Source organism: Neoarius graeffei, chromosome 26 (assembly GCF_027579695.1).
Source record: "Neoarius graeffei isolate fNeoGra1 chromosome 26, fNeoGra1.pri, whole genome shotgun sequence".
In the NCBI taxonomy this organism is placed as follows: Eukaryota; Metazoa; Chordata; class Actinopteri; order Siluriformes; family Ariidae; genus Neoarius; species Neoarius graeffei.
The window spans coordinates 22,884,036-22,911,402 of NC_083594.1; the positions used below are offsets into that span (position 1 = coordinate 22,884,036).

At 39.1% G+C, this 27,367-nt stretch overlaps 2 protein-coding genes across 2 annotated transcripts in view; one reads left to right on the top strand and one right to left on the bottom strand.

The window, feature by feature from the left end:
* Positions 1-27,367, top strand: part of syn2b (synapsin IIb) — a 194,748-nt gene that overhangs the window by 148,789 nt on the left and 18,592 nt on the right. Inside the window, exons 5-9 of the mRNA XM_060910893.1 lie at positions 2,463-2,552; positions 16,424-16,486; positions 23,288-23,430; positions 24,309-24,383; positions 24,830-24,932. Coding sequence (XP_060766876.1) covers positions 2,463-2,552; positions 16,424-16,486; positions 23,288-23,430; positions 24,309-24,383; positions 24,830-24,932 — 474 coding nt within the window. The remainder of the gene's footprint in view (positions 1-2,462; positions 2,553-16,423; positions 16,487-23,287; positions 23,431-24,308; positions 24,384-24,829; positions 24,933-27,367) is intronic.
* Positions 2,635-13,328, bottom strand: LOC132874548 (metalloproteinase inhibitor 3-like). The gene is made up of 5 exons (XM_060910819.1): positions 13,070-13,328; positions 6,356-6,450; positions 5,816-5,930; positions 4,816-4,940; positions 2,635-4,524 (listed from the first exon to the last, which is right to left on the bottom strand). Exons 1-5 carry the CDS (start codon positions 13,194-13,196, stop codon positions 4,291-4,293), a joined length of 696 nt encoding a protein of 231 aa, XP_060766802.1. The 5' UTR covers positions 13,197-13,328; the 3' UTR covers positions 2,635-4,290.

Sequence of the window (27,367 nt, forward strand, 5' to 3'; positions counted from 1 at the left end):
TTCTGCATGTATGAGTTTTCATTGTAGAAGCAAAATGTTTATACAACTTTCCTACTGCTTTTTATGCTCACTTAGAATTAGTATAATTTTCAGTCGTCCACATGATGTGTCAGTGTATATCAATTAGTGTCAGTACAACAATAGAGGGATTTTAAATAAAAGAAAAAACAGACATTAAAAATGTACTTTTGCTCCGGATGCCAAAGCCAAGAGTGTGACCAGACCTTTCAGTGAAAACTAATAGTGCTCGCTTTTCTAGATCTCTCCCATCAACAAAGGCTTAATGTAAATTGTGAGATGGCTTTCACAGTATTTCACTGGTGCTATTTGCCTGTATAATGACCCTAGTTTTATGAACTATAAATTACAACAGATTATATATAGACCATATATGTGCATATGATATACACCGATCAGCTGTAACATTAAAACCACTGATGGGTGAAGTGAATAATATTGATTATATCATTACAGTGGCATCTGGCAAGAGGTGGGACATATTAGGCAGCAAGTGAACAGTCAGTTCTTGAAGTTGATGTGTTGGAAGCAGGAAAAACAGGCAAGCATAAGGAGCTCAGTGATTTTGGCAAGGGACAAATTGTGATGGCTAAATGACTTGGTCAGAGCATCTCCAAAATGAAAATGTCTTGTGGAGTGTTCTCAGTATGCAGTGGTTGGTACCTACCAAAAGTGCTCCAAGGAAGGACAACCACTGAACCAGCGACAGGGGCGCCCATGGGCACCCAAAGCTCACTGATATATATGAAGAGTGAAAGCTAGCTCGTCTGGTCCTAGCCCACAGAAGAGCTATTAGCACAATTTGCTCAAAAAGTTAATGCTGGTTATGACAGAAAAGTGTCAGAACACACAGTGCATCACAGCTTGCTGCTCCATGCTGACCCCTTTCCACAATGCATTATGGGAAGAAAGCAAGCTGGCAGAGGTAGTGTGATGCTTTGGGCAATGTTCTGTTGGGAAACCTTGGGTCCTGGCTTTCATGTGGATGTTACTTTGACACGTACCACCTACCTAAACATTGTTGCAGACCAAGTACATCCCTTCACAGTAATCAAAGTCCTTCCCACGCGATGTGGCACATAGGGCGGCGCCGATCTCCGTTTCTGTAGCCCTCGGCCTCTCGCCTATTACATAGCTAGGGTTACAGTGGGGGCTAATCCTCTGGTAACCGCAAGAGTTTGACTCCCCACTCGCATCTGTATTGCAGCGTGCCTTGCCAGACGGCAGTAGATAGCATTTTTATGATGGTCTTTGGTATGACCCGACCGTGAGTAGAACTCGCGATCTTCCAATCGAGAGGTGAACATGCTAACCACTAGGCCAACTCGTGGTTAAATAGCAATGGTATTCCCTAATGGCAGTGACCTCTTTCAGCAGGATAATGTGCCCTGACACACTGTAAAAAATTGTTCAGGAATGGTTTCAGGAACATGACAAGTATTATATTTTAAAAGTATTTAAAGATTCCATTCCAGCTGCAGCACAGGAGCATCACAGCCATTTTTTACAGCCAGTATTGATTAAACAAAATGTACAATTTACTGGATGAGTGACTCTCACTTAAAGAGCAAGGTTTCAGACTGGCTTTATTTCAACTGGTCCATTTGCTAAACTGGCAAACTTTGGGAGCATTAACAAGTAAATAAAACATGTCTTTGTCATTTTGGTGAAAGATATTTATGGGTTATTAAAGTATCAAAGTATGTTAAAGGAAGAAAAAAAAACCCTATTTTTTCCAAACCCCAATTTTTCATTTTTTCTTGCCTGATTGTCAGAATTCAGCCACAGCAGCATATTATAAGTTTTTCAGATCAGCACACATTTATGAATTTATAAAAAAAAAAAAAAAAGTGGCATTAGGTTAATCCATAAATGATGAAGTAGTTCCTACTTCATCATTATTTATTTGAGACAGGTATATAAATTCAAGCATACAGCTATGCAATCTCCATAGAGAAACATTGGCAATTGGTAATTGGGTAATACTGATGAATAACTGACTTTCAATATGGCTTTGTTTGTCAGTTTTCCAAATGCCCTACCTTGTCCCAGTTAATTATAAGTGCTGTAACTGTGTAACAAAGAGCATCCTGGAGCTATAACAGTTCAGCCATGAAACTGTCGATCATACAAACTCACAGAACTGGAGGTCTGTATGTCAAAGCATGTAGTTCGTAAATATAATCTATCCTTCATTCCATTCCAATGCACAACGTCAACTTCCAAAACTGCCTGTTATAAAGCATAGGGGAGGGTCTGGAAGCAGGGTAACTCCATATTAATGGATATGGATGTGATGTTCAGGTGTCTACTAGCCATACTTTTGGCTATGCAGTATCATTTTGCTATTGTAGCACCTGTTACAGTGCAGAAAGGAAAGTCTAGTCCAATATTTTCATTACTGAAATGATACACAATGGTAACCTTTGTTTTTACTCCCTTAGTTTGCTCAACTGATAAGCGCCTATAAGAAGCTGGGACCTGAAAAATTTCCTCTTATTGAGCAAACTTTCTACCCAAACTACAAGGACATGGTAAGTGTATGTGTATGAATCATTACTCATAATGATAACAATACACGGATGCTTTACAAAAAATAAAATAAAATAGACGCAATTCACGCTGAGTTTTTAATGCGATACTGAACATTCTTGGCACAGTAAAATAGAATATACAGTATTTCTTTTTTCTACAGTGAGACATAAAAAATACATGTAGATATATCAGTACTGTAGTAACACAGGTAATATGTATACTGTGCAATAGACATCTAAAGGGGTGCACAGAGACAAAGTCCTACCAGGAACTGGGGAGTTGAAAAACAAGTTTTTTTTTGTTTGTTTGCTTGTTTGTTTGTTTGTTTGTTTCTTTGTTTTTAGTTACTTAGTTAGTTAGTTTGCTTGTTTCTTTGCTTGATTGATTGATTGATTGATTGATTGATTGATTGATTGATTGATTGATTGATTGATTGATTGATTGATTGATTTGAAAGTTTAAAACTCTGTATCAACACTTACATTAAAAAATATTTATATTGTAATTGTAGTAAGTGTTTTAGTTTTAGTAAAATCAGACAATCTGAGCTTTAATGAATTAGAAGTAAGACTGGTATTCCACACACTTAAATTGTACAGTATAAGCGTTCAAACACAAATGCCACAGCACAAATTCACACAACATTACGAAATGACAAAAGCCTTTATAAATATGCAGACATATTCCCTATGTAATAGCTGAAACAAATATTCAATATAGATGAAATATTTCATTGACTATAATCTGGATGCGTGAATGATTGACACTCTTAATGAAAATGAGCAAATCTGAATATATGAAATGAACAACACATACCACACCTGCAATAAGTATTTTCTACACACAGATGAGTGTTTGTATACACATGGATGTATATATTTATTCATGTATTAACACCAAATTTTTTGCCAAAAATTATTTTTGGAAAATACTGGTTGCAAAATGATCAACACTCTCACAAATGAATATATTGTGAAGCCTTTCCTGAAAGGAATAACAGCACTGAGTTTAAAAAAAAAAGTATATGAGAATAAATACTAATAAGTATTTTAGTAGTTTTGTAATAGTTTGTAGTAGTATGCTAGTAAGTTATTTCTATGGAAAAGGCTTTTTTTTTTCCTTTCTGTAGAAGGATGTGGTAATTCTGTATCTTACTGTGTGTAAGTAGAAATTAGCATTAGTGTAGATACTTTGCAAAATGGTTCAAATCCAATAGTGCAACTTTTGATTTCGATTGGCCAGGTTGGCGCATATGTATTGTGTTCAAATAAATGCCTTGTGTTCAAATAAAGTTCATACATCTTATACGTCATCGCATGAGGATTGTGTAACAGGCAACTTTTTTTTGACAGAAGTGTGCTAGATATCAAGAAAAATGAATGATTTTTTTTTTCCACACAGATTATTTTCTTTGTATTATATACACACTGACTTCTAGCCATTTACAATTAATATATTAGTTAGCTTAATAACTAGCTTACAGAATAAAGGTATATTTTTGAAAACTGAAGTATTCGATTTTTCCCGCTGTCACCTATAAACAGGTAAGGAAACTGCTTAGATTGCAATACCTTAAGGTTAAGTTCTCCTGTTATCTGCTCCTGAAGTTTAAACTTATGTTGACTTGGAGTTTTAAAGGGTCATTTATGAAATTTCAGTTGCCTTAATTATCATATTGTACTTGAATGCAGAGACAGTGTCACATTTGGGCAAACCTAATTTGTGTGAAGTCAACACTCATTGCAGTGTTTCTGTGGGTTTTTCTCTGACCTCTAGGATGCCAGACATCTCTGCCATACCATTTTGTCCAACATTGTGCTGTGTATGTGAGTCAGACTTGTCCATGTACCAGTTGCATGTGCCATTGGTTCGTTTGATGCACACACCCTGAAGAGTTTGTTCGCTGAACGGAAACCATACACATTCGTTTGGAGAAATGGCACGGCAGCGGGGTTTGGAACAGGTGGAAATCTGGAAGTTTAAGTACAAAAGGCAAGGTTGAAATTCAGTGTTTGACATGAAGAGCTTTAATAAAATATGATACAAAATGAGATATTCTAGGGATGCCAGAAATAGAAAATCTTCATACACCAGTAGTATAATACATACATCATACTGTATATTAAAGTATATTTACTTAAGATACTTTACTTATAATTTATTTACTTTATGTACTTATATTTATAACTTATCATACTTATAATTACTCTGTTTTTCTTTTAGAATTGCCTGTATGTCAACAACAACCATGAGAGAACATACTTTGCACTCGCATCCTTTTTGGTATCGGTATTTGAGGTTCTTTCTCTGAGCGAACAAGAGATTATCCCAACGCTCAGTGATGCCACATAGTTCAACTACGACTTTTCCATCACGCCACAAATATCCTGTGAAACAATACCAAAGAAACAATAAAAGCCTTTATATTCCAAGACATAGCTGTAGGAAAACTTTGAACATACGTAATATCTGATATCAAGTTGGAAATCATTTTGAAAGGCTGTCCATCTCTAAACTAAAACATTTTCCACAAAATTGCTGTCCTTCATATATCCTATTTCAGGGTTTTTTCTAGAAAAATTTAGTATGAGGGTGCTCACCATGGCTAGGGAGCGAAGCGGGGGGGGATGGTGCCGGTTGTCCCCCCCCCGCTGTGCAAAGCCTTTGAAAAATGCTCCAATGGGACATTCTGAGGCTATCTGAGAGGGAAATTGTAACAAATTGTCTGTCAACATTGAAAAAGAAAGAAGTAATCTTCTTCTGCCCCGGACAGTCTTTGGCTTTCTTCCGCTTCGTGCCGCGGGATGACATCTTTAAATGCCCAAGTGTCAACAAAAACAACTCGCGAACTACTTCTGTCAAAAGCTCCCACGCTGGTGGGTGAAAGGTCATTCAGTCTCGAGAAATCTCGCTCTACAAGTCAGCTGACCTTGTATGTAACCCATGTCAAATCTCGCGAGAGCAGCCGCGACAAGTAAACAACTAAACAACATGGCGCCTCAGTCTGGAAAATGCCAATTCGGATTGTTTTTGCACCGTCTGGTGGTGTATTTACTATGATTGGAATATTTTTGGAGCAATTATAACGTATTTGATGATCAGACACATTGTCACATAGTGTTGCTGGGATGTTTTCACGGAGTCGGTAAGGGGGCGCACGCCGAGAGTAAGAGGGCGCAGCGCCCCTGTTCCCCCGTTTAGACGAAAGCCTGTATTTCATCTTGGGATATTTGAATACTTACAGAATGAATTGAACTTTTACCTGAAAGCAAATATTGACCCTTGTTTTTGGCATCCAGCTTAACACCGCACAAAGATTCCTGGATTGAGGTGTAGATATACTGAATACTGTCAACTTTGTCAAAGCCCTTGAACATCTGCAAAGCAAGAAAGAAAGAAGAGAAGATTGGGGAAATGGAACGAGGAAATGACCCTTTTACCCCTTTATTTTTAGTATTACTGGACAGATGGTCGTTACCATTAATTATCAGGCAATGAAAAAGCATACCTTTATGACTGGCAAGGAACCAATTAATTTAATTTACAAGGCAATGTTGAGTCTTTTATTTCACTTCTTCTTTCTGTAGCTCAAACTCAAACATGTAATCTGATATACTGTGTTAAGTATATTTTAACATAATGGATCCAGCAGAAATGCATGATTTTTGATCCATTTGAAAAATGGCATGATGCAATATGGGACAAAGGTTAAAAACATTGACAATTTTTGGTCAACTTTTGGATCTATGCCAAATACATACTTTTCCTTACCCATGTATGCACTAGAACAAGGACAACTCACCTTGATCAATTTAATTTTGTACTCAATCATCTTTTCCCCATATAAGCTGTAGCTCGGAGATATAATCTTCTGTCCAATTATCTTAGCACGGATCACTAAAAAAAATAGGAAATTTCATTGTAAGGATAAGGTGTAGAAAGTATAGGAAGCTAAATATGATATGCAAAAACTGCTGCAGAGTGAATTTACTTCTTTTATGCAATTCATTAATATAACATCCAACTTCTAAAAATCTTCCATCCTTTAAAAGGGTTCAATAATATGTTTTGTAGCAGTCGTGGATTGGACAGGCTTGGTATTGCAAATAAAAAGGTCTTGCTTAGATTAAGTGGAAAACTCCAGCGCCTTTATAGAATCACCAATGATTAAAATTCTAGTGCTGTTCAAGAAACAGGACCAAGGAGGGTGCAGAAAAGTGTGATCAGACTGAGACGAGCACAAAAGCCATAGGACCCAAGTCAGTACCTTTATATCTTTTGCACTATGGCCAATAGCATCAGTGATTATGATTTATAAGGGATCCAAGTATGTCCTCTGCAAGTATTCAACATTTTACCAGATATATTGAAAAATACCAAAAGTAGTGAGTGTTCAGGATAGATTGCACCATGCAGGCTCAACCCTGTCTCTGGCACTGGACCTGGAGCCACAGGTCTCAAATGTGACAAATTAAATGTGGGTTAGACGGCATTTGGGGGCCAAGTGGAATCCATATGTACCCTGTTAATGGAGGCTATGTGGGCTCCAGTGGCGAACTATTACTATTAGAGCTGGGACTTGAGCTCAGCCAACAGTTAGCCAGACACACCAAAAAAGCAACAGGGCAAAGGATTTGCAAGGGATTAGCGGCAGGCTGCCAAGTAGCTCTGTTGTGTGTAGTTGTCAATGTTGATTTTAAAAGTAACTAAATAAATTACAGAGGGAAATGAATACTTAAGTCTGAGTGAAAAAATACTGTGGCGAACGTGCATGGAAGAAGAGTCTGGAGACAGAAATCTTCGTTTCTCGGTCGTTAGCCTGTGCTACTTGCTCTCGATAGTACTGGCTTGACCACTTTATTAGCATTTGCTAACGCTACTGATGAACGCTACACCAGCTGGAAGGTGACTTCACTGCTGCGCTGACGGCGCTGACTCACAGTAAAGCTAGCATTGGCCTTCGAGAGGACTAGGGTGATAAATTTTGGTCCCTCTCACTATAACCCAAAATCCGATTGGTTAATACATTTGTCACTTCCTACATAAACCTACACCGCCATGGCCTTCTGTCCCGGCAATGAAGTCCTAGCCAATGAATGAGCCAGCTCTAAACTCTTCTCTGCCAAGACACAACAAACAAAAAAAATCTCATTGGATAATTCTATTTTAATGTTTTCAGGACAGTAACCCTTTCATTTCTGCAGCACATTTGATAGAAAATCAGGCAAATTAGAATTAAAATAAAATAATTATAATGAAATTATGAAAGAATAAAGGAAATTAAATATATCATTTGAAATGCTGATATGTTTGGGCCTTCTCTGAAGGCCAAGAAAGCCCTTATGGTGGGCTCCATTCTTAATGTATTTTACTTGGTAGTTCACAGCCAAATTCTCTTCCCAAGTTGATAATCCTGTGCTTCTTGTCGGTCTTCTGCTTATGTGCATGGCTCATTGCAGTTGATAAAACAATGAATTCCAGACTTTTTCAATGAACAAAACCATTCTTCTATTGAGGAGACCTTCTGTTCACTGGGATTCCAGCAGTTAGTAACCAAGCACACAGTGGAGTGGAAGTCCAGTCCTCCACTCGGAGCTAAAATACTTTTAACAAGCCAATCTGTCAAAAATGGAATGGAATGGAATGCTTCAGCAATCTTAAACCAAATTGATGTTGATGTTAAGGGCAGGTCTTTTGGATCCATGGCAAGTTATCCATCTTGGTGTTCTAAGAACCTAAATGATGCCATATGAGCAAGATGGTACACCTGGCTTACATCTGGGGCATTTGACATAATGGTTGAGGCTGAGTTTGGATGCCTCAGCAGTCAAGCAATGGTAGATCAGTCCATTAGGTTCCTAAAACAATGTAGACCTGGCAGAGCATCTGGCCAATGCAGTGATTGGGATTACTTATAAACCACTGATAATTATTAGCAGAATCAAGGTATCAGTGTGAAATCCTTACAGTTCTTGGCTCATTCAAGTCTGGTCTCAAAGAGCTTGAACCAAGACCAGGTTTTCAGGATAACCATTATACCTATCAGGAGTTAGGAGTTAGCCAGAACACTGGTGATGATAGCCCATGGGATTAGTGGTCAGTCATGTATTGCTGGCTGCTACAGCTGTTCTTAACATGAGTTGAATAGGATAAATCTGTGTATCCAGTTTGGTGTTAAGTTTGGTGCTGTATACTGTATAGTGCTGCTTGTCTCTTGTTGCTGGATCAGCTGCTGTTGCTTCCTTGAAATCTGTGCTTGCTTCATAGTAAGCATTTCAAAATCAAATTCATAGGTTAGCTTCTTTGTAAGGCCTTCTGTTAGACAAGTACAAGTGCAAGGCCTTGTCAGGCCTTCTGTTGCAATCTACAAGGGCAACCGCAAATAACTAAAATAACACAAAAATGCCATGATAACAATTTGACACACACATGAGACAAATGCAAACAGCACGGAGAACAAGTAAACGCAATCACAGTGATATAAACAAAGATGGAAAGCCAACGCTTGGAATGATAGAAAAAAGAATAAATGGTTCATTGGAAAATTCCAGGTTATTCATAGGGTGCAATAATGAGTGGAAGATGATCAGATTTCTGCCATGGTTAAATTAGTGAAAACTGAAGTGGGTGGTACGGCCACAGGGGGTGTGATAGATGTTATTATGTTTCTGTAGAAGCTAAACTGCACTGTGATGAGTGTTTCTGTGAGACACATCTAAAAGAGACAGTGATGTGACTGATTAATAAGTAAAAAGGACAAAATAACAAGTGTGTGTGAAATAATTCCTCAGAACTGTAGGAGCAGGGGTATGTAATATGGATAAACTATCTTTTTTTAGATTTCAAGAGAAAGCTCTGGTTTAATTTTATCACAATTAAGTAAGCACCACCTATTTTGAGATGTATTTTAGTGGATTAGGCTGATCCACTAGGAACGGCAACTGTATTAGCAAATTAATACTACCAAAGCACAGGTATTAGCAGAGGATTGTTTCTGTCATTTTTATCTATGCTGCTGTCACCTCACATCAAGTAGGTTCTGGGTTCGAACCTTGCAGCTGACTGGAGCCTTTCTGTGTAGAGTATGCATGTTCTCCCCGTGCCTGCGTGGATTTCCTCCAGAAGCTCCGGTTTCCTCCCACAGTCTAAAGGCATTCGAATAAGGTCAACTGGCTAATCTAAATTGCCAGTAGGTGTGAATGCGAGTGTGTATGGTTGTTTGTCTTTATGTTAGCTTTGTGACAGATTGACGACCTATCCAGGGTGAGCCTCGCCTCTCATCCAAAGTCAGCTGGGACTGGCTCCAGCTTCCCCCATGACCTTGATGGATGAGCGGTATAGATAATAGATGGCTGGATGGATGAATGTCTCAGAATAGTGAAGAATTCTGTCTATGACTATGATAGATCAAACAGCATTTAAAGAGAGCCTGTTAAAAGGCTTCATAGAACAAACATTCATGTCTACACTCATATTTGAACTGTTTTTGATTCTCGCAACCTTTATACAGTTTCTTGATGTGCAATTTCCCATAGTGCATGTGGAAAGTTTCCTTTTCCTGGCAGATTTTTTGAGATCCACATTCATCATGGTTAATAAGCACAATTATTCCACCATCTTACGGAATTCATCATTTATACAATTCTTTGTAAATTACTTGTGACATGCTCCACTAATTGCACACATAATATTCCAGTTCCGCTGACTGTCAACCTTCTCATAACAGGTGTAACATTAAGAACAGAATTTTCCCAGCATCACAGTGCTACACTTAATTTCAAATACCTCCTTTCCTCCAACTCGAACTAGGTGTTAGTGCTGGGCTGGTACTAGTGCCAGTTCGGAGTTGGTTCAACTTGCAAACCTTCTACACTTTCCCAGCAACGCTAGTGCCAAGAACAACAGCAAATAGCAGACTACTGGATTAGGCAGACTAGACACTACACTAGCTGGAAGCGGTTGTTGGTTCTAGACCAGCAAAGTGTTGGTTCGGCTCTTGAACCAGTTTTCCTGGCCGAGACCTGTTTCTTTGGCAGTTGAAATGTAAAGAACTGGTTCAAGATTACACATCCGCTCTGAACCAGCCCTCGAACTGCCTTGGTGGAAAAGGGGTAAAATAGTTACAGAGACAGTACAAGTAAGTAAATAAGTAAACTAACTAACAAATAAATAAATAAATAAATAAATAACACAATAGTCTTTATACACTAAATACTACATGACAAACCGTGTGCAGGGTAAGGATTATTAATAATATAAAATGTGAAAATATTTTCCTAGCATTAGTATGAGCATAAAGCGCCGTGTGCGTGTGGAATTGAGACAGCATTGTGCAGCAATCACTGACTGGATTAGATTAACTGACCGTTAACTCGTTAAAACATCAGAACAACAGCAAACTCATATAGGCTCCGTCCACACGAGTAGGCGGCCTCACCCAATACGCTGTTGTTTTGAAAAAAATCTCCGTAAACACGGCGTCGTTTCGATTCACTGGAAACGACCCAAAACGCTGTAGTACATATCCCAGGCCTGTATGTGGCGCTGTGACGCCGCCACACCAATACACTAAAACCGGAAGAGAAGCCATGGAGCATGTGTATAAAGGTCACGCGCTGTTTACAAAACAAGCTCATAACACAAGAAGGTTTGTTGCTCCTCGCAGTAACATAAAAGCAGAAGGTTTTGTTGTAGCAGCCGTAATAGACTGAGTTGTTTCTGCAGTACGAGCACAAGCCTGTAGTCCGCCGTTGTTGTTGTTGTTATGATGCGTCTAGCGGCGGCAGCTGAGGTTAAAGGTTAGAGAGGCGGGGCTTATACGTCATCGTTTCTGAAAAAATCTGCTTCGGCGTCCAGACGACTCCGGGCTATCCGGCATTTTAGGATTTTCCCACTCTGGGACCCGTTTTCAAAAAATACCGGTTTCACACCTCAAAAAAGCCAGCTCCGTCTGGACGCGAGGCTGAAACAATAAAGTATTTATGCAGATTCGACAAAAACGTACTCGTGTGGACAGGGCCATAGCGTATGCTCTTTTTTTTTTGTGAGGAGAAAAAGTTACATCTTCTGTTGCTCCAAATCCTTCTCTTGTTACACTACCGTTCTAAAGTTTGGGGTCACTTTGAAATTTCCTTATTTTTGAAAGAAAAGCACTGTTCTTTTCAATGAAGATCACTTTAAACTAATCAGAAATACACTCTATGCATTGCTAATGTGGTAAATGACTATTCTAGCTGCAAATGTCTGGTTTTTGGTGCAATATCTCCATAGGTATATAGAGGCCCATTTCCAGCAACTATCACTCCAGTGTTCTAATGGTACAATGTGTTTGCTCATTGCCTCAGAAGGCTAATGGATGATTAGAAAACCCTTGTACAATCATGTTAGCACAGCTGAAAACAGTTGAGCTCTTTAGAGAAGCTATAAAACTGACCTTCCTTTGAGCAGATTGAGTTTCTGGAGCATCACATTTGTGGGGTCGATTAAATGCTCAAAATGGCCAGAAAAATGTCTTGACTATATTTTCTATTCATTTTACAACTTGTGGTGGTAAATAAAAGTGTGACTTTTCATGGAAAACACAAAATTGTCTGGGTGACCCCAAACTTTTGAACGGTAGTGTATATTATAGCCCAGAGAGTGACTTCTTATGTAAGTGAAGACACAGAGTCAAACTGGACTGTTTGTCTTGGCATAATAAAAAAAGAAAGAAACCAGAAAGGGGATTGCAGAGTTCAAATAAGAGAAGTTGCTTGTTCTTTTTAAACACGTCTCGACTTGTTCTAAAAAGGCAACCTGAAGCTTTATTTACACATTTGGTATCAGAAAAAAAGAGCATTTATGGTACTGTTTGGGTATGAAAAATAAGTATTAAGTTAATGTCACAATAACAATATGCAAAGTTTTATGTGTTAAACATCAGCGATTTATGCTGGACTTAATATTCATTTTAATTAATTTTTTTTTTTTAACCACTGAACCATCACGGTATGCAGAAAAAAATGATTTCTCAAGCGTTCTTTAAACTGATGATTGCTTCCTAGAATACATAGAACAACTGAAGGTTCCCCTAGAAGGAGAAGCCAAAGAACCTTTAATATGAGTTTAATGACAAAATACAACAAGCCAGTGCCGTCAAATTTTTATGAAAATATGTCTCTTGCTTTAAATTATAGGATGTAGTATTAAATCATAGGTTGCAAAGAGCACTGTGAGAAGCAATATACAGTATATGTGTCCTCAGATTGATACTTATGAAAAGTCAGAGATAATACAGTTCTGGGTTAATTAAATGCGATGCCACTGACTCAGGTCTGGTTCTAATTTGTGCCTGGAAAACCATTCCACGGAGGATTTCCTAAGAAAATTAGAGGAAAACGTTTCTTTCAATTAGAGTATTTTGTTTCAAGATTGCCTGGATAGCAATATTCACATACAGCTTTGAATACGTATATCAATCTATCACAGACTCAAGCTTCACAGTATCATCCTGTGGGTGTGTGTGTGTGGTACATACCTATTTGAGAATGGCAAAAAAGATCTTGAAAATGTGCATGTATACAGCTACATCCCTCAACCATTGGTTCTTTTATGCCCAATGTCAGGAAGATCAGCAAGAACAGTTGCACTTTTACTTGGTCCATCACTTCAGCGTTTTAGAGAAAGCTAAAAGTTTCAAAGAAAAAAACACACTCTATCTATCCTTGACTGTGGCACTTTTATGTAACACTCTGCAGCTTTCTGCCCTTCTGTCCCCTCTCTCTCTCTCTCTCTCTCATGTTGCACTCATCTGTGCCCCTCCTACAGACTACAGACTGCTTAGTGTTTTGAAATCTTTACATGGCTAAGAAGGGCGAAAATAGGCATAAAATACCAGGGCACAAAAATTTCTTCCACCAATTTGGTCGCATTTTCCTTCCTTCCTTCCTTCCTTACTAGTCTATTTTGATCCATATTACTGTAAAATATGCTCCTGCTGTTGTAATGGCCGGATGTCAGCATGATTGTTTGGATGCTGTTGAATCTTTTGTGACAGCATGTCTTTTCCTTTCTAGGTTTCTAAGTGTGTAGCATTGTTGAATTTCATACAAATAAAATCATATTAATTCCTGGCGGCACGGTGGTGTAGTGGTTAGCACTGTCGCCTCACAGCAAGAGGGTCCGGGTTTGAGCCCCGTGGCCAGCGAGGGCCTTTCTGTGTGGAGTTTGCATGTTCTCCCCGTGGGTTTCCTCCGGGTGTTCCGGTTTCCCCCACAGTCCAAAGACATGCAGGTTAGGTTAACTGGTGACTCTAAATTGACCGTAGGTGTGAATGGTTGTCTGTGTCTATGTGTCAGCCCTGTGATGACCTGGCGACTTGTCCAGGGTGTACCCCGCCTTTCGCCCGTAGTCAGCTGGGATAGGCTCCAGCTTGCCTGCGACCCTGTAGAAGGATAAAGCGGCTAGAGATAATGAGATGAGATATTAATTCCCATTTACTTTGGTCAAACCAACGTCAACATCTAAGACCGACAGTGCTCCAAGTCTGCATTTAGATGATATTGTTGCAGAGCTATGGAGGTGTAACTAGAGCTATCTACATTGCAGATCCTGAAGGTGTAAATGTACTTGTTGTGTTGAGAGTGGCACTTCATGATGGCTCAATATTCAGCAATACTAGCTTAGGGTTAAATCTATATTTACTTTATACTAATTTATTTTCTCATATCAGTGTGTCTGAATTTATACCTTCATGTTTTTTGTATATTTTATTCATTGACTTATTTTGTGTCCTTGTACTTTTTCATTTTTTAAAGTCTTTCTCTATTTGTTTGTTTGTTTGTTTGTTTGTTTGTTTGTTTGTTTGTTTGTTTCTAGCTTTCCTCGAGCATATGGTAATGAGTGGCCAGGCTTTTTTTCCTCACACTCGAGCACAACAATCAATCCCCGAGTGGGAGTAGGATAGGGATTAGGAGTACAGGATTTGGGAGACAGGGTTGATGTTAATAATCTAGTTCAACTTTTGAACAGATACTGATGCGCTAGTTCAGCACTGTATTCATTTCTTAAAGTTGGGGAAATATCTTCCCATTAGTTCACAATAGAAATCAAATAGCATTACTAGCTATATGCACTCCATTATATTCTATTATATACTCATTGTTGGACCAACAACACCAGTTCCAAGAGAAGTGTGGAGAGCAGCAGAACCCACTGTACGTTGCATTCATTGACCTGATGAAGGCCTTTGACCTAGTCAGCAGGAGTGGGCTTTTTAGTCTCTTGTGCAAGATCAGTTGTCCTTCAGAGCTCCTCAGTATGACTATTTCATTCCACAAGGACATGCATGGCACTGTTTGCTTTAACAGTACAATCTCAGATGCCTTTTCTGTGAACAATGGTGTGAAGCAAGGTTGCGCCTTGGCACTGACACTATTCGGAATTTTCTTCTCCATGCTCCTCCAGTATGCCTTCGCAGACAGCAATGAGGGAATTTTCCTTTGCATGAGAGACAATGGGAAATTCTACAATATTACCTGACTCTGCTTTAAAACAAGGTCAGGGAAGTCCTCATATGCAAGTTGCTATTTGCAGATGATGCAGCACTGGTGTCACACACTGGTGAAGCTGGATTGCAGCTGTTAGTTGACTGTACTGTATGTCTCACGCCTGTAGAGAGTTTGGGCTGACCATCAGCCTGAAAAAGACAAACCTCTTAGCCCAGGATACTGTCATCACACCAGAGATTACCATCAACAATACCCATCTCGAAGCAGTGGACTCGTTCACCTACCTTGGGTCTACCATCTCAAGCTCCCTTTCCTTGGACGCCGAAGTGAGCTCTAGAATCGCCAAAGCTACAGCTGTCATGGCCAGACTGAACAAGCGAGTTTGGAACAATAGCCTTCTGACCAAGAAAACCAAGCTATGTGTCTACCAAGCTTGTGTACTCAGCACGCTTCTACATGGCAGCGAGACTTGGATAACATACACCAAAAAAGAGAAGCGACTCAGCAGCTTCCATCTCTGCTGTCTCAGACTTATCCTCCAGCTCAAGTGGTAGGAGAAAGTGGCTAACATAGAGGTCCTTAAGTGTGCTTGAATCTCTAGCTTGGTTGCACTTCTCAGCCTGAGACACCTCAGGTGGCTTGGTCATGTTCGACGGATGGAGCCAGGTCGAATTCCAAGGGACATACTTTACGGGGAGTTGTTCGCAGGGTCTCGCTCAGTTGGGCATCCAAAACTCTGATACAAAGATGTCTGCAAAAGGGACATGCAGCTAACCGACATCAACACTAACAACTGGGAAAACATCACAGACAGTCATGATGAATGGAGAGCTCTAGTCAGAGATGGGGTGCAGAGGGCAAAGAACCACAGAAACATCCAGCTCACTGAGAAGAGAACCAGAAGGAATGCAAGGTCAGCCTCTATAAGAGCACCATCTACCTTTGTCTGCAGACAGTGCGGAAGAGACTATCACTCTAGAGTGGGTCTGCATAACCACTCGAGAAGGTGCTCTTCCAGCTCCTAGCGCTATACCATCGTCTCCCGAGACGGACGGATGCCAACAACAACAATACTCATTGTTAATTTATATTTGTAATAATTCTTTATTAAGGCTGAATATTGCTAATATACATTATTATATTACACTTTGATCACAGCAACATGCTGAATGTTTTCATACTTAATATCTCCAATCATATTAATATCCACAGAAATTTAATAAATTAGTGAAAGATATGACTGTGTCCTTATTAATGAAGTCTCTATAAATTCTGAAGTTTATAACATTATAATAACTTAATAAAACTAGAAGATTCAATAGTAACCAACAGATAGGGAAACTCACTCTTCATTTATTCCTTCACTTATATCTGTGTTTCAGATCTCCATGCCAACATTCCCTGTGGTGGTGAAGATTGGACATGCCCACTCTGGCATGGGAAAGGTAGGACACTTCCATCTTAAGCAGAAGCTTTTAAGCCCAATTCTGAAATGCACTGCATGTAATACAACTGCTAGAATAATAGGATGTTAGCATGGCAAAACGAACATACTGTATGGTATATTCGGCTGGCCGATGCATTTACTTTGAAACTAGAGGTGAAACAGTAAACTAGTACTCCGGCATACTGTGGTAAAGAAATCTGAAATAATTACACTTAATCTTATGAGGTAGCTTATGATCTTATGATTGTCTTATAAGTTCATAATAAAAATGTGTTACTTTGAGGGAGTAATAATAACCTAATAATAATAATCTTTTTGTATATAGAACTTTTCATTTTATGTTAAAATATCAAAGTGCTTCACATTTAAAAGACTAGAATACCAAAACAAAGTATTTATGATAAAAAGTACTATAATGAACAAATTAATTAGTAATATAATAGATTAATATGAATCTAGTCATTAAGATAAAAGACCCAAGAACTACAAATAGGTTAATTTAAACATGGGGGAAGCCATGGCCAAATGGTTAGAGAAACAGTGTTGGGACCAAAAGGTTGCTGGTTTGATTCCCTGAATCAGCAGGACTGGTTAAAGTGCCCTTGAGCAAGGTGCCTAACCCCTAACTGCTCTGGCAAGTGTGGTGGTGTACCTTGTGTCTGATTAGCCAGAGAAAAACTGATGATGTGATTATCAGTTTGGGCAAGAACCTGGCCATAGCTAACTAAGTATTTTTTAAATCTGAATTAAAAAAAAGCATCTACTTAGCTGGTGTTACATTACAAGCATTTAGCAGATGCTCTTATCCTGAGCAACATTTAACATATCCAGAGCAGCCTGGGGAACAGTTGGGGTACTTCAGCCATTCCTGCTGGTCCAGGGAATCAAACCCACAACCTTTTGGTCCCAAAGCTGCTTCTCTAACCTTTTGGCCATGGCTTCCCCATAACATACAGTACTGTGCAAAAGTCTTAGGCACATGTAAAGAAATGCTGTAGACCAACAATTGCTTAAAAATAATGAAATGAAATGTTCTTAACTTAGAGCTGGTGTTCTTTGGAACAGGGGTGACATAAGAAAAACATCTTCCACCACATGAGCTACCACACCAGAGCTAATCCATTCAGAGCTTTAATTGTCATTAGCATGATTTCATAATGCAGGACTTAATAGACAAACAGCTAGTGTAGTTTAACAAACTGGGATAATTTGCTCTGGCATGCTTTTTCTGGTACAAACACTAGCTGAATCCAGCTGAAACTGGCTGAAAGAGACTGCAAGGCAGCCAAAGGGGCCAAAAATTGAATTAATGTACAGTGGTGCTTGAAAGTTTGTGAACCCTTTAGAACTTTCTATATTTCTACATAAATATGACCTAAAACAACATCTGATTTTCACATAAGTCTTAAAAGTAGATAAAGAGAAGCCAGTTAAACAAATGAGACAAAAATATTATACTTGGTCATTTATTTATTGAGGAAAATGATCCAATATTACATATCTGTGAGTGGCAAAAGTATGTGAACCTCTAGGATTAGCAGTTCATTTGAAGGTGAAATTAGAGTCAGGTGTTTAGAGTCAGGTGTTTTCAATCAATGGAATGACAATCAGGTGTGAGTGGGCACCCTGTTTTATTTAAAGAACAGGGATCTATCAAAGTCTGATCTTCACAACACATGTTTGTGGAAGTGTATCATGGCACAAACAAAGGAGATTTCTGAGGACCTCAGAAAAAGCGTTGTTGATGCTTATCAGGCTGGAAAAGGTTACAAAAGCATCTCTAAAGAGTTTGGACTCCACCAATCCACAGTCAGACAGATTGTGTACAAATGGAGGAAATTCAATACATTGTTACCCTCCCCAGGAGTGGTCGACCAACAAAGATCACTCCAAGAGCAAGGCGTGTAATAGTCTGCGAGGTCACAAAGGACCCCAGGGTAACTTCTAAGCAACTGAAGGCCTCTCTCACATTGGCTAATGTTAATGTTCATGAGTCCACCATCAGGAAAACACTGAACAACAGTGGTGTGCATGGCAGGGTTGCAAGGAGAAAGCCACTGCTCTCCAAAAAGAACACTGCTGCTCATCTGCAGCTTGCTAAAGATCACATGGACAAGCCAGAAGGCTATTGGAAAAATGTTTTGTGAACGGATGAGACCAAAATAGAACTTTTTTGGTTTAAATGAGAAGCGTTATGTTTGGAGAAAGGAAAACACTGCATTCCAGCATAAGAACCTTATCCCATCTGTGAAACATGGTGGTGGTGGTAGTATCATGATCTGGGCCTGTTTTGCTGCATTTGGGCCAGGATGGCTTGCCATCATTGATGGAACAATGAATTAAGAATTATACCAGCAAATTCTAAAGGAAAATGTCAGGACATCTGTCCATGAACTGAATGTTAAGAGAAGGTGGGTCATGCAGCAAGACAACGACCCTAAGCACACAAGTCGTTCTACCAAAGATTGGTTAAAGAAGAATAAAGTTAATGTTTTGGAATGGCCAAGTCAAAGTCCTGACCTTAATCCAATCGAAATGTTGTGGAAGGACCTGAAGCGAGCAGTTCATGTGAGGAAACCCACCAACATCCCAGAGTTGAAGCTGTTCTGTACGGAAGAATGGGCTAAAATTCCTCCAAGCTGGTGTGCAGGACTGATCAACAGTTACTGGAAACGTTTAGTTGCAGTTATTGCTGCACAAGGGGGTCACACCAGATACTGAAAGCAAAGGTTCACATACTTTTGCCACTCACAGATATGTAATATTGGATCATTTTCCTCAATAAATAAATGACCAAGTATAATATTTTTGTCTCATTTGTTTAACTGGCTTCTCTTTATCTACTTTTAGGACTTGTGTGAAAATCATATGTTGTTTTAGGTCATATTTATGTAGAAATATAGAAAATTCTAAAAGGTTCACAAACTTTCAAGCACCACTGTAGTATAATGGATAATTAAATATAATGGTCAATAGTAACAAATGGTGCAGTGAATCCCATATATTACTAAAGTAAGATATAGTTTGTGGTCACAATCAGTGCTTCTGCTTGGGCTGATTTTGTACTATTATGCTTCTGGAATCCAGATTGAAATACACTACATGGCCAATAGCATATGGGCACCTGAGTATTGAACATCCCCTTCCAAAATTGGAGGCATTACTATTGAGTTGTTCACCCTGAGTTGGCTGCAACAGCCTCCACTCATCTGGGAAGCCTTTTCACCAGATTTAGGAACATGGCTGTGGGGATTTTCCACTAGGGTGCAAAAGGTAGAGAAGGCTTGGCATGAAGTTGGCATTCCAATTCACATCAAAAGTGCAGGCCACTCAAGCTCTTCCACACCCACCTTGGCCAAGCCATGACTTTATGGCCCTCCCTTTGTGCACAGAGGAACCGTCATGCTGGAACAAGTTTGGGGCCCCTTAGTTCCACTGAAGTGAAATCTTAACGCTACAGCATACAAAAGCATTCTAAAGAACTGAGATTTTTCAACTTTGTGGCAACAGTTTGGGGAAGGCTCCCACATGGGTCTAATGAGCAGATTTCCATATACTTTTGGCCATATAGTGGACATCATGCATGTTATTTCTACTTAAAAAAGAGCATTGTTATTGGGTAACAACTTTCTCTAAAATCTTATGTGTCCTTCAAATACAGTATCAAAAGTTTGGGCACACCTTCTAATTCAATGTTTTTTCTTTATTTTTATTAATTAAAAGATACTTCATGCCTTAAAATAATGATGGATGTCATTTCTCTTTACTTAGTAGAGCGGTTCTTGACATAATATGGATTACTACAGTTGTGGAATAGGGCTATTCACTGTATTATTATTATTGTTATTATTTACTGTTTGATCTCAAACACATTAAGAAGGCAAGAAATTGCATTAATTAACTTTTGACGAGGCACACCTGTTAATTGCTGGGTTTCACATGACGTCACATCTGCCTCATTAGTTATTCAAAACTTTAGCTGGTGGTCTACCAAAGCTCAGTTGACAAAGCGTTTGTATGAAGAAGGTGCATTGCTCGCATGAAAAATGCCTTATTTTCGCATTGTTTTAGGTTGTTCGAATCGATCAAACCATGAAACTGAAAAGTTTCTTCAGGGCTCCCCGTGAACTAATAAAATAGGGTGAATGAACACAGGATTTCACAAAAAGACGTTGAGAAAGGTGGCTTTCGAACTTCTCACTGAAATCGAAGGGAGCCGAGTCGAAGCATGCTCAAGTTTGCGGTGATCACTTGGTGAAAGGTTTGTATATCCCTTTCAGCTATGTCCTTAGTGTTTTCCAAGTACTTTTCCTGCTATGTGTTGTTATTTTACGGTACTTTTTTTAGTCATGAAGCGCTAAACTCCCCAGCTGTTTCTTTGTTTACTCCTCACTCCTCACAAAGTCCATATGCATGAAGGTCGTGACAAAATTCTTACCCAGCCATACAGTTACAATGCGCCATGATCACTTCTCCATCTTGTTTAACTAAGATCCAGGTCTTTAAAGGGGTTTCTGATGATCTTTGTGAATGATTTACCTGAGAGGTAAGAGCCAACACAAGGGAGAATCAAGTGAAATGTTGTTTGTTTACACTTCAACTTGCAGTGGTTCGTTGTAAAGACGCGAAAAAAAAGCTTTAAAAAACATACTTACATGGGCAAAAACAATACAGGATTAATTTGGCAGCAAGTTGATACCAAGGTTCGTTACCCAGCCACGTACAAAAAAGTTGTAAGCCTCCATACTCTTCCATGCTTTCATCTGTTTTGCGGTCTAGAAGGACGTCTGCAACACCAGATAGTTCGAGATGTCAGGAAACTCAACTGAAAGGTAGTTTTCGAGATCGTATGACAAATCCTTCTTTCCCAGACTGTAGGGGTCGATTCCATTGCACATAGCAATCTTCTGAATATATCTAAAGCCAGCAGTGGCTTCTAGATTACGAGCATACTCTGATAAGTTATCATTAGTTGTTTGCATTATGGCAGCCGTTTTGGTTTGCTAGACCACCAGCTATTTTACCAGAAGTGAAATTGCTAAGAAAATTCACGTGACTGAAACCCAAGAATTGAAAAGCATTCCAGGTGACTACCTCATGAAGCTGGTTAAGATAGTATCAATAGTGTGCAAAGCATCATCAACGTCAATGGTGGTAACTTTGAAGAATCAAAAATATGAAGCATATTTTAATTTTTAACACTTTTTTTTGTTTACCACATAATTCCATATATGTTCCATACGTTATTTCATAGTTTTGATGTCTTCAGTATTGTTCTAAAATGTAGAAACTAGTCAAAATACAGAAAAACCTATGAATTTGGACCAGGTGTGTCCAAATTTTGACTGGTACTGTATGCTACAATTTTATCATTCTATCTCGATATACCAGATTTGTTGTATGGTTCCAAACCTATTTAAAATATTTAGTGCTGTCAAAAATGTCACGTTATTAATGCGTTAACTTGACTCAATTTTAACGGCGATAATTTTTTTATCGCGAGATTAACGCTCTGTGACATGATGTAGGTTTTTCATAAGCTTTTGAAACTGCCAGGAACTTGGAACAGAGACTTTGCATAGCAGCTAGACTGTAATGCCACGCCCTGCACAGCCAGAGTCCTCTGCCCTCCTCCCCCAAAGAACCAGCGCGGGCAGGGCGCGCTAGTCGAGATGGGATTTATGGCTCTTTGATGGGATCCGCATCTTTGTGATCCGTTCTTTGAAAAGAGCCGTTCAAAAGACTGGCTCATTTGGCTCTTTTTAAATATTTATTCAGTTTTAAGAAGACAGCGTCTAAAGAAGCCAGATCCCTCTGAACTGTAAACTCAATGCTATCCCAGAAATCCTTCCTGTAATATGCAAATTTGGCCGTCTCTGATTGGACAGCGCGATGCATCAACAGGCAGAAAGTGAAAAAGTACAAAATGTGTTAAGTGAGCTGAAACAGTAAAGATCAGATTCAATGCAATATTTATCAACGAACAACTTAAAGTTAATATACACAGTAAAAATCATAGTGTCAATTTTATTCTTTAAGAGTTGAATTTAACTCTGTCAGATAACATTTGGTCCCACTCAAAATCAGTGTAAAATTTACTCTATAGCCAGTGTAAGATTTTTAGAGTTAATTTTACTCTATTTTGTGTCAAAATTAACAATGAGGTGTGTAAAAATATTTAACACTATAGATGGTGTAAGATTTTCAGAGTTAATCTGACTCTATATTGTATTTTCGCGGGGAATCATCACCCTGCAGAGTAGATTTTGTCGTTGTGTGCAAGTGGGAATTAACTCTCACTTTTGACACTACCATTTAGACGATTTTACTCTGCATAGTGTTATAACTACTCTATCCAGAGGAAAATAGGTTTACACTGCAATATTGACACTCCATTTTTTACTGTGCAATAGTGTACTTTATATTATAATCAAGCATGTCAAGCCTACCGTCACTGTGTAACCTGTCTCACTTCACTCATGGTTCTTTTGCTAGCCCCGCGCCGGTGCTCGGCTTAGGTTTCACTTTGCAGTGGCTGTGTCAAGACGTGTTATGCTTTGCAATAAAAAAAAAACATTGGTACAAAGCAAGCCCATTCACTTTTTTATGCTGATAAGAGAATTACAATGGTTTTTCATGTGACAAAAATGTGCGATTAAATTGCGATTAATCGCGAGTTAACTATGACAGTCACGACATTAATCGCGATTAAATATTTTAATCGCTTGACAGCACTAAAAATATTATACCTCTATAATCATTATAATTGCTATGAGACATATATTGGGAATTGTGACAGGTTAAAGTTGACAATCACAGCGATTTCCAAGACATTGCCAGTGTGGTGGCCATCACTCAGACCTACACGACTACAGAACCCTTCATCGATGCCAAGTATGACATCAGGGTCCAGAAGATAGGCACTGACTACAAAGCTTATATGTAAGTGTAGAAATTCCCACAAAATCACTTGCATTATCTTTTCTAGTTTGTATTGTCACTGGTGATGGTGAGAATCTTGATGATGATAATGATGATCATGATATGTGTGCATGCTGGTGTATGCATTTTCCAAAGCTCATATTAAACCCATAATGCTAGTTAAAGGTAAATGATTATTACTTTTTCTGTAGCAATATCTTATCCTTCTGTGAACCTTACCGTCTGCATGCCGTCTTTTATGTTTTATAAACCACTACATTGTGCCTTTTGTGTTTTGATTTAATCAGATTGTCAAGTCCTTTAAACATTGCTTGCCCAGAAATGGAAACATAATAATAATAATAATAATAATAATAATAGTGGGCGGCACGGTGATGTAGTGGTTAGCGCTGTCGCCTCACAGCAAGAGGGTCCGGGTTCGAGCCCTGTGGCCGGCGAGGGCCTTTCTGTGCGGAGTTTGCATGTTGGCCACGTGGATTTCCTCCGGGTGTGCCGGTTTCCCCCACAGTCCAAAGACATGCAGGTTAGGTTAACTGGTGACTCTAAATTGACCGTAGGTGTGAATGTGAGTGTGAATGGTTGTCTGTGTCTATGTGTCAGCCCTGTGATGACCTGGCGACTTGTCCAGGGTGTACCCCGCCTTTCGCCCGTAGTCAGCTGGGATAGGCTCCAGCTTGCCTGCGACCCTGTAGAAGGATAAAGCGGCTAGAGATAATGAGATTATTATTATTGGCCTTTTATTATTATTATTATTGGCCTATTTTTTGGTCCTTAAATGTTACACAACACAATGCCAGATGTTATGTATGACCTTGTGCTCACTGCAGAGACTAATTTTTTATTGCTTTGTAAGTATGTCACATTTTATTCATTTACAGGAGAACATCCATCTCTGGCAACTGGAAATCAAACACTGGTTCTGCCATGCTGGAACAAGTAGCCATGACAGAGAAGTAAGTGGGCATAAGATTACACCCTTTGAAATTTTCAGTTTCATTAGTATCACATGTACTCTAGGGAAAGTACACCTGATTCAGAAGTATTTATTTCACATCTCACAACTTTTTATCTTAGCTTGTTTATTCTTATATTATTGCACATTTTATTCTATTTTGCACATTCATAGCCTACTTCATTTAATTATTCTATTTTATTTTTATATTATATTTCTTTGTTGTTGGTGGTGGTTCTGTGTGCCATTGCAACGTGGGGTGAGAAACTAAGGAAAAACATTTTCACTTTATTACACCACATATATGCAATTTGTATGTGACAAAGAACCTTGAAGAAGCCAAATACGAAACAGCCGAGATATAGTATCATTTACTGTTAAATCATTTGCCACTTTTGGTTCTATTAGCTGTTTATATTTGCGAGAAAAATCTCTTTTGTCATACAGGTATAAGATGTGGGTTGACATTTGTTCAGAAATTTTTGGAGGGCTGGATGTCTGTGCTGTAAAAGCCATTCACGGAAAGGATGGAAAAGACTACATTACTGAGGTAAGACAGTGTTGTAAGCAATAGAGGGCAATATAATTGTAATTGCAAAAACATAACACTGTTTCTTAGATCTGGGTCTAGGGCTAGTGCGTGGAGATCAATCTGGCTAGATTTATATTCTTGCCATATCGCTAAACAAACTGCAAGTTTGCAAAACAAATTGCAACTTGATAAAGCTAAAAAAAAACCCTTATAGAATGTCACATAACTGTCAGGAATGCAGGCAACAGATGGACGTAAAAGCTGAAAGAGAGTTTATTCAGGCAAACTGGCAGACAAATCCAAATCATAAGGCAAAAAGGCTGAATCAAAAACATGTAATGGTCAGGCGAGGCACAAACAGGGTATCGGAGTTAAAGGCAAAAGAGCAAAGATCCAAAATACAAAGTCAAACCAGATATGCAATGCAATCTTGATAATGTCAGACACAAGGAACTGCACATATACTTCACAACGAGTGAGTGAACTGAATGTCCTTTTATACTGTGGTTTTGTGACTGTGAAGTGATTGAGTCCAGGTGTGTGCAATGAGGAGCCTATGAGCAGTGAAGTGGACTATGGCTGTTGTAGTTCATGGTGGCCATTTTTGAAGGCTGCTGTGAATTCTGGGAAGTGGAGTCTTGAGTGTAAGCAGGTGCAGACGTGACAATAACCTTGACATATGAATTTTACATCTATGGCTTTTAGACAGGTGGTGTAGTGGTTAGCACTGTTGCCTCACAGCAAGAAGGTTCTTGGTTTGAGCCCAGTGGCTGACGGGGGCCTTTCTGTGTGGAGTTTGCATGTTCTCCCTGTGTCTGTGTGGGTTTCCTCCAGGTGCTCAGGTTTCCCCCACAGTCCAAAGACATGCAGGTTAGGCTAATTGGTCTAAATTGACCGTGAGTGTGAATGGTTGTTTGTCTCTATGTGTCAACCCTGCAATGATCTGGTGACTTGTCCAGGGTGTACCCTGCCTCTTGCCCATAGTCAGCTGGGATAGGCTTCAGCTTGCCTGTGACCCTGCACAGGATAAGCGGCTACAGATAATGGATGGATGGTTTTTAGATACTCGCACATTTTGTTGCATGTGTAGGGCACTGGATGGGTTGTGCATGTTTTTCACATATTACTCACTTCATCAAACAAATGATCACATGTGAAAGTCTGATTTTTCCGTTAGGCAGCATTAAAATGAACATTCAATTTAAGCACTAACTACGAAACACACTGCGTAAGTCATAAATCGCTGTAATGACATGAAGTGGTGACATGGTCAACCATCAAAAATGGTGAGAGTAAAGAGGAAATGCAATTTCAGTGATGACAACACTTACAGTTTTGCTATGATGGTTGAGGACTACAATTGACATGAAAACTTTAGGACTGCAATTGTTATGAATTGTCTCATACTCAAGTCTCCATCAATGAACAGTTGATAATTCGGCAAAATAGAATTCATGCTTCATGAATTTCCTGGTTACACAGTTGTACTTTGTGACTATATAGGACACAGTTATAGAAGCAAGTTATTTATAATCATGCTGTCTGTTATCACCCAAATGAGGATGGGATCCTTTTTGAGTCTGGTTCCTCTTGAGGTTTCTTCCTCATGTCATCTGAGGGAGTTTTTCCTTGCCACTGTCGCCACAGGCTTGCTCATCAGGAATAAATTAGGGATAAAGTTAACTCATATTTAAAGTCTTTAATTTTCTGTAAAGCTGCTTTGTGAGAATGTCTGTTGTTAATGAATGAAGTTATTATTAAATAAACACTACTGTCAAGGGCGACATGGTGGTGTAGTGGTTAGCAGTGGCGGCTCCTGAATTTTTTTCGGGGGGGGGGCAATTTTCCCCCGTTATGTCTACACGGACCATAAATGTCCACAGGACTGAAGTAAATTGACCTAGGTAGCAAGTCAACTGTTCTACAGAATGTTCTGTAAATAGATTTTGTATTTCAAACTCCATGACCAGCAAGAATTTTACAGACTGTGCAACTTAAGGACAAACAGGAAAGTGCACTTACTGTAACAAAACATTGTAAATAGTTGGCTAACATAACAATAGCAGTTGAATAAATAGATGAGTGGATCTTTAGATCTTGCAATTACTGGTATTTACCAAGGATATTACCAAAGTGCTAACTCTCAGAGCAAAGTGTGGCAAATATAAAAATACACATTGAAAACATCAAAAGTGAACTGATTCTGTGACTGTGTGTGTGTGTGAGTCACGAAGTCAACCAAACCCAGAAAAACACCACGGTGACTGGAGCCCTCAGTTTCGTCTTTGCCTCGTAGAGCTAACTCGAACACTCCACAAAATTTCACGCGTTGGATGAGCCGGTTTAATATGTGCCTGTTCTTGCTCACCTCATCGTTGTGGCGGTGAACTGCTAGCCTGTAGCCCTCATCCGGTTGTGTAGCGATGTTCACTCTCCCAAAATCCGAAAATTTC